At 27.5% G+C, this 8,294-nt stretch overlaps 1 protein-coding gene across 1 annotated transcript; it reads left to right on the forward strand.

Moving 5' to 3' along the window:
• Positions 1–242: 242 nt before the first annotated feature.
• LOC113796393 (uncharacterized) lies at positions 243–8,205 on the forward strand. The gene is made up of 6 exons (XM_027346663.2): positions 243–365; positions 1,289–1,979; positions 2,247–2,719; positions 2,814–2,870; positions 4,515–5,139; positions 7,718–8,205. The coding sequence occupies exons 2-6, from the start codon at positions 1,616–1,618 to the stop codon at positions 8,014–8,016; spliced, it is 1,818 nt and encodes a 605-aa protein (XP_027202464.2). The 5' UTR covers positions 243–365; positions 1,289–1,615; the 3' UTR covers positions 8,017–8,205.
• The last annotated feature ends 89 nt before the right edge of the window (positions 8,206–8,294 follow it).

Here is an 8,294-nt window from a genome sequence, read left to right on the forward strand (position 1 = left end):
ATCAATCAAACTTATTATCATCATTATCATTCTGTTATCATAAACGAGATTATTAACAAAATGAAAAATTGAAATCGATGGATGTTTGATTTCAAAAAACGTTTCAAATATCATCAGTGTTTATCAGCATTTATTGATTGATAATTTATTCGTTTTGAATATGATATTTTTTTTAGTACCAAATACAAGATAATGAAACCATTTTCTCTCTTTTTTTTATCATCATCAATTTGATTCGATTGGTATCGATCGGATATATCATTTTCATTTGATTTCATCGAATGAACGACACGTCGTTTCATTTGTTTGGTTTGTTGATGATTGCCTTTTTTTCTGAAGATTTTTTTGAAAAGTTGAAACATTGGGTAAGTTGGATTTTTATAAATATTTTTTTCTATATTTACAAAAATCATTATAATTGATTATGATGGATGGATGAATGGAAAGGTAAAAATCTATGTATGGATGTGTACTGGTAATGAACCTTTTCATTTGCAAAATGAGAAAATTTCTTTTTCATTTTGACAATTTTACTATCCAATGATTTTATTGTTGTTGTTTTTGTAGTTGTAGCAAAAACAACAGTGAGGATTACGTCATTTGAACATAATTATCAGTCTTTTCCCCTCCTCTCTCACTTTTTCTCCCCGAAAACATATTAATTGATTTTGATGGTCCAGTTTTTTTAATGTTCTGTCTTTGTTTGCGAACGAAAAAAAACGAAGGAAGAGAATTGGGTGCAATGAAATTTTGATCGATTTGTTTAAATTTTTTTTTCAAAACAACAACAAAAATCTTGATTATGACGTAATGAAAAGAGCGAGAACGAGATTTAGTTAGTGAATAGAAGACAAAAAAAACCCAAAACCCAGAAACAGACAGACAAAAATGTTTTTTCAAATGTTACGTGAATTTATTAATGAGAGATGTATCCCTGTATAATATCTTCAATCAATCGATAATGTTGATCGAAATTAAAATTTTTTTTGGAAACAGGTTTTAAAACAAAAAACACAAACTTGCAATAAGCAAATAACATTGATAGATTGCAGCAACAACAACAACAACAACGATAGATTGACCATTGCATATGGATAATGATCGTGTGTTAATCATTGATCATTTGATCATTTGATGCATTATTGATTGATTGATTAATTTAAAAGTGGAATTTATTCCACACTTTCCTTTTCATCCTTACATTCATTCATTCATTGTACGATTACAAATGAAATGGCCAACAAATAATTTTTGTTTGTTTGTTTGTTTTTTTCCAACAAAATTTTAGAAAGATTCAATCTGCCTTCATCATCTCGCGTATATACATTGATGACCTTCATTCTACAAGCAACGGCGACAACGACGACAGGATTTCAATTCTTCTGAAAAGAAACACAAACAAATTCAGTGAATTTTTTTCTTCCTTCATTCATTCAGTTTAGTTCGCTAATCAGTAACGTCAAATTGAAAGTGATTTCAAACTTTCCTATGTGTGTGTGTGCTTTGTGTTTGTTTCTATTTTGTGTGAAATCAGAAAACCTTTTGAAAATAACAACGAGATTTTCAATTGCAAACCGAATCGAATCCAAAATTAAACATTGAAACAAAAAATAAAATGAATTTTTCAATCAATAAATCTAGGCAATCATTATCGATGGCCATCAAATTTATTATTATTATTATTATTATTGTTTGTTGTAAATTATCATTACAAATATCCGAAATCCATTATAATGATGATGATCAATATGATACAACAACAACGATATTACCATTATCATCATCATCATCATTGAAAACATTATCAACAACAACAACAACGATAATAAATAATCATCCTTTAGACGGATCATTGAATAATGATGATGATGATGATGATGATCAAGAAGATTCTTCTTCTAGTGGCAACGATAACAACAACAACAATGATGAAAATAGTCAACCAGATGATGATGAAATTTCCGCCGAATTAACTTCTGGTATGATGATAAGAATTTTATTTTTATTTTTTTTATTTTGAAAAAAGTTTTGTAATTTACTTTACTTACATCAACTCTTTTCAATGATGATGATGATGATGGAAATTCTTTTCTTTCTTACCCCACCACTACTACCTACCCCCATGGATGTGAAAAAATTTAAATTGGATTTTTTTTTTGTTGAGAAAAAAAAATTTTTCTTATCTTTTTTTCTTCTTTTTTCTGATTTGATTTTTATTTCATTCAATAATAATGAAATTTAAAAAGATTCATCACCAGATTTAGAAAAACGTTCAACCATTTCGACAACAACTGTTGCAACTACACAGAAATTAAAACGTGAAACAGTTAAAGAATCTACAGAATCGACAGCAGCAACAACAACAACACCAGATCCATTTGATGATTTTGAATCCGGTGAATTAATTAGTGATGAAGATTTAAAAAAATTATCCAAAATAATTAAAGTTGATAATGAAAATGTTGAAAAATTGAAAAAAATTTCATCAAAATTAAATAAATTAGCTGAAAAAGTGGATGAAAATCATGGCCATATAAGACCAGAATTATTGATTGATGAATTTTTACCCGATCCGGTTCGTGTACGTGATATACCAGTTTCGAAAGATGAAGATTGGCTTACATCTTATAATGGAAAATTTTCCAATGTTATGATGTATGGTATACGTAATGTTGAAATTGAATCAATTCGTGCTAATGTTGGAAAATTGAATGCCAATGTCTGTATTTATTTCTTCTTAAATCTTTGTTTTAAAAATTTAAATTTTTTGTTTTGTTTTTGTTTTCTCATTATATTCTACCCGACAAACACAGATCCATTTAACCATATCAGAAGTATTTCTAACCGGAAACTATACACTTGACGGTTCGGTAAGTGTGTGATGCATATTATGAATAATTATAATGATGACATGGTTTTGTTTTTTGGTTGATGTTATTATCATCATAACAACTATACCCGGGGTATACCCGAAGATAGTTGTTAACAAATTCGTTGATAATAATGACTTGACTATAGATTGAAAAACAAAAAAAACTTTGAAACAAACATTTCATTTGATCTTTTCTGTGTGTGTGTTTTCGTGAATTGATGGATGAAAGTTGGTAGAAAAAAATAGATTCGTTTTTTAGCGCTATCCGGAAATTAATTTCCGGTTTTAGTTTTTAGTTTTTTTTTTGTTTAAAAATATATTAAAATCTTGAATGCCAGAAAGAGAGTGAAAACGAAGGATTTATTTGCAATTGGATTGGATTTTATTTCTAAAAAAAAAATGAAAAAATAAATTTAAAACAAACAAAATGACATGAATCGAGCAAAAAAAAAAGATTCACCAACAAAAAAAATCTAAATGATGATTATGAGATTTCTTTCTTTTTTTTTCTTTCTTTTCCATGATAAAAATAAGAAGAAATTTTTGTATAGAAACTCCAATTAAAATTTTCTATATATGCAGATATTTATACACACACACAAAAGAACCAACAACAATATATTCCAAAAAATGAACAGTTCTGGATTCTGTTATTCACCAGATGGATCATTTGGGACCATTCATTGCCATGAGAAGAGATTTAAATTGTTAGGAGAGAAAAAAGAGAATATTCTTGTTTGTTCTTGTTTGTTTGTCAACTATATTTGTGTCACAGAATTTTTTTGAGAGAAATTTCCATTGAAACAAAAAAAAAAATCAACACGTAACGCTGTGTGTGTATAAACGGATGAACGAGAACAAAAAAAAAGGTATTTGAAATCCCAAGAATAATTAGTATTTAGTTGATTTTGATTTTATTCTTTCTCTTTCATGACCATGAACATTGTGAATTAACTTTTTGTTGAATTTATTCTTGAAAAAAATTGGCAACGTTGAGATATTAAGTGCCAGAAAAAAAATCTAAATTTTCTCTAAAGAAAAATAAATTAACCCTTTGAGATTGCCAAGATAATGTTTTGATTATCATTTTATTTTTTTTATTCAACTTCGGAGAACAACAACTTTTTTTTTCTAAATTGATCTCACCATCATCCACAATTGGATGGGTAAAAAATTATTTGAAAGATGGCCCAAAAGTGTTAGAGAGAATTTTCTTCTTCGTTGTTTTACGATAATAAAGAATTTGGAAGAAAATTGATGATTTGATTTCTAACAAACAAAAAACGAGACAACAAAAAAACATTTCATTGTCCTTTATTGAACCAAAAAAAAGAGCATTTTTGAAAATTTTGTTTGCAACAAAATCTCATTATTAGTTATATTAGGCCAGTTGGTTGGTCGATCGGATGAATCGTTAGTACCAAAAGTTTTTTCCATTTTTCACTTTTGTTGTTGTTGTTTTGGTAGCAATTAATCACTTTGTATTGGAATTCTTCTTTTTTAGCTCTTTTTGATAAGGCTGTTTGATTGATAGATAGATGTTTGTTTTATTTATGATTCTTGTTTCATCATGTTAAATTAGATTTAATCATTGTTGTCATTTACATTTGATTCATTCTGTTTTTTCTTTCTTTCTTTTAAGGTATCATTTGTGTCAATCGAAGGAGCCGGAGCATTTCGTTTCAATATATCAGATATGGAAATCGATGCATTCGGTAATCTTGAACGTATGTCAAATGGACAGCTACATATCGATACAATCGATTTAAATATGAAAGCTGATGAAGTAAATTTAGATCTGGAAAATTTTGAAGTATTCGGTTCCGAAGTAATCGCCCAAACAATAATCAGTGCATTAAGTGATATAATATTTGATCAAGTAAAATATACAGTTACGGATAAAATATCAGTAAAAATTCGTACATTAATTAATCAACGTTTAGAACGAATAAAATTAGATCAATTAATACAACATGAATCAGAAATATTATTCGATGATATTGTACGGATGGTTAGTAAACGTATTAAACATCGTATTGATCCAATACCATTACCATCATTTCAAAGACAAATTGAAACAAAAATTTTACAATTTATACCGATAAATATTTCCATCGATATTGAACATGGAAAACTTTATGGTTTATCAACATTTACACGTATGGGTGATATATATGTTATTTATGAAGATGAATCAGCCATTATTGAAGCACAAGTTGGTTTTCAAAATTTAACCGGCAAATATGATTGGAATATTAATGTATTGGGTAAGTGGTTATTTTTTTTCTTATTTTAAAAAAATTTTCATTTCGAAAAAAAATATTCTTTAATCTGATTCTGGTGGATAGTGCGTGGATAGTTGTAATGAACATTTTAAGAATTTTATTTTTCTTTTAAATGTTTGTTTATTTGTTTGTTTGATGGTTGCCACTTGAGATTTCAAATTAATGTCTTCTCTATTAATAAATGATTGTTCTTGATGATGATAGTCGTTTTTTTTCTGTTGGTTGGTTGGTTGGTTGGTTAGTTGTTTGTTCATAATGATAATTCGAGAAATCCATCAAGAATTTTATTTTTGTTTTAGAAACAAAAAATAAAAGAAAAAGAAATGAACTTTCATCGTGATGATGGACCATACACATCGAATTCAAACAAAACTGACAACATTCGAAATTCTTTTCACTTTTGTTTTCATTTCCTTACGAATTGAAAATTCTAGTTTGTTTTTTTCTGTTCAAAATTTTTTTTCATTTCCTATTTTTTTAAAAAACGAAATGAAAAAAAAACATTTAAACAAAGTTTAAACCAAGTTAGTGAGTTTTATTCAAGCGTTTTTTTTCTACTTACATCTTTTTTGTTGTTGTTGTTGGTTGAAAACAGAAAAGAATTCAGTTCATTTTTTTTTCTCTCAGTTCTGATTGTCAGCCATCGTTGTTGTCATAAAGCCAAGTGTCTTATCTCGACCAAAAAAAGAATAATGGTAAATGATAGAAAACATTCGTAATGTTTAATGGCATATCTCATTCTGTTTTGTTAGTTTTTTTTCTTACCATTTTATAGACAACAATTTGAAGTAGAGAAAAATGAAAATGAAAATGATTCTCATTTTCGAATAAAGTGTTAAATGAATTGAACACCCGCTAGAAAATAAAAATGTGTGAAACAAAAAAATTTTCACACATTTTTTTTTGCTTAACGAAAAGAAGAATCCATAGAACCAGAGTTCTTTTCCATCCAAAAAAAATGAAATGAAATTGATCGTGATAAACATTTAATTTTTCAATGTGATAACATTATGTGGACACCACCACCATCATCAATACAGGATAGTCACTTAAATTCATATCTGTAATGTCAGTGGGTGGGTGGATAAAGAAACAAAGATGATTCCCATTTTTACGACAATCAAAAAAAAACTAGCATAGATTCTTTCCATTGCGAGTTTAATGATGCTGAACTTTGCAGAAAAAAAAATCAAGTGTTAAAGTTATTTGTTTTTTTCTTGTTGTTTTTGTTTTGGATTTTAAAGATTCAACCAAACAAATAAAACAAACAAAAATCTAATTCAATCCAACCGAATCAACAAAATACTATACAGTAGGTTAAAATAGACAAGAATAAATATCCGTTATAATAAATATTATGAATATTTTTTTTCTCTCTCTCTCTCTACATTCATTCATTTTTGTATTTATTGATTTCAATTTGATCCTGACTTTTGTTACAGAAATATTTTCCATTTTTTTCAAATATTTTCAACCAACTTTCAACCACACACACACACATTGGATATTCGATGTTGGAAAAAGTTTTGCCTATATCGAAGTATTATGAAAAAAAAGTTATTCACTCTTTTTTATAAATGGCCATCATCATCATCGATAGAAAGAAAAAATATTCAATGATCAATGATCTTCAACATACAGAGAACATATAGAGATATATATTTTTTTTAAAGTTTTTCTTCGATCAATAGAATTGAATCTCCCCAGAATCTATATATATTTATATTGGATATCGATAGATCGATGTTTCTTCATTTCAAAAAACCAATTTTTTATTATTATTTATATAAATGGGAGGGTAGCACGTTATGTTGTTGTTGTTGTTCAATGTAGAAATTTATTACATTTCAACATTTGTTGTGTGTGTGTGTGTGTTTGTTTGTTTGGTGATATATATGAATTTCACTTTGATTCTTTTGTATTTATATTATCATCATGATGATGAAAAAAATGGAAAGAAATTTAACTTTGGATTCGGATTTATATTTCATTTCTTTTCTTTTTCTTCATTCTCTCCATTGGCTGATGAATAAAGCAGCTAAAGAGAGTAAAAGAGAGAGAGAGAGAAACGAATCGAAATCATTCTTTGGTTTCTCAAGTTTTTTTTGTTCATTTTTCAAGACTTAGATATGTGTTGTGCTGTGATGTTTGTTTAAGTTTATTTGAATTCCGAAAGAGAGTGAGAGAATTGTTTTGAAAAGAAATTTGAAATCTTTCTATAGAAATGTCGATCCATTTCTTATTATTATTATTATTAAATATATTTGGAATCAAATTCGGATCGATATTCTTCTTTCGATATTGTTCATTTTCATTTTCATTCACATTTTGCTATTGTATTTTGTGATTCAATGGAAAAAGATTAGAATCTTGAATGAAAATTGAATTGATTGATTCGATTCATTTTCCAAATTTTTGATCATTTATAATTTTGTAATTTGATGTTTTTTTTCCTACATTTTAATCTAACTGTTTTTTTTCTTTCATTTCTTTTTTTTTCTGTTCATTTATGAATCAAAAATCGATGGATGGATCGATCAAAACAAACAAACAAACAAAGGACGTAATGGACCAACCGGTTCATCATCATTAGCCATACGTAATGTAACCGCTTATTTACGTATGCGACAACCATTGAAACGTGGTTCAACACCACGTTTAGAAGAATTTATGGTTCAAAATATTACCTATGTTTGGATCGAAATGAAAGGATTAGGTGTTTGGGATAGTCTTTTGGAATTAATTATTAATTCAATATCGAATGTATTTCGATTACAAATTGCAAATGTAATTACATCGACCGTATCAAAAGTTTTACAACAATCATTAGATCGTTCACAATTTAGTTTCATCCCTTGATGATGATTTATTGATAATCTTTTCAACAACAACAACACATTCATCACTATCATCATCATCATTGATTGTGAAATACGATCTCATTTAAATTTGCAGTAAATATAAATACAAAACACACATACATGTTTTCCACATCTCATCACATTTTTCCATCCCCAAATGAATAATAAACTTTTATTTTTGTTTCAACATTAAAATTCATTATTTTCATATTGCGGAGATGTTATATTCTGCAGAATAATCGATTGTATCGCGATATATATAAAAAGAGAATAATT

This window comes from Dermatophagoides pteronyssinus, unplaced genomic scaffold (assembly GCF_027571235.1).
Source record: "Dermatophagoides pteronyssinus isolate colony J.1.1.1.1 unplaced genomic scaffold, Derpt_VIB-CSIC_2022.12 sq0012, whole genome shotgun sequence".
Classification (NCBI taxonomy): domain Eukaryota; kingdom Metazoa; phylum Arthropoda; class Arachnida; order Sarcoptiformes; family Pyroglyphidae; genus Dermatophagoides; species Dermatophagoides pteronyssinus.

Bases quoted from the DNA above. Each gene is read 5' to 3' on its own strand.
- LOC113796393 (XM_027346663.2), top strand. From the start codon at position 1,616: ATGAATTTTTCAATCAATAAATCTAGGCAATCATTATCGATGGCCATC. The intron at 2,871-4,514 runs GTAAGTGTGTGA...CTTTCTTTTAAG, and splicing joins ACTATACACTTGACGGTTCG to GTATCATTTGTGTCAATCGA. The intron at 5,140-7,717 runs GTAAGTGGTTAT...AAACAAACAAAG, and splicing joins TTGGAATATTAATGTATTGG to GACGTAATGGACCAACCGGT.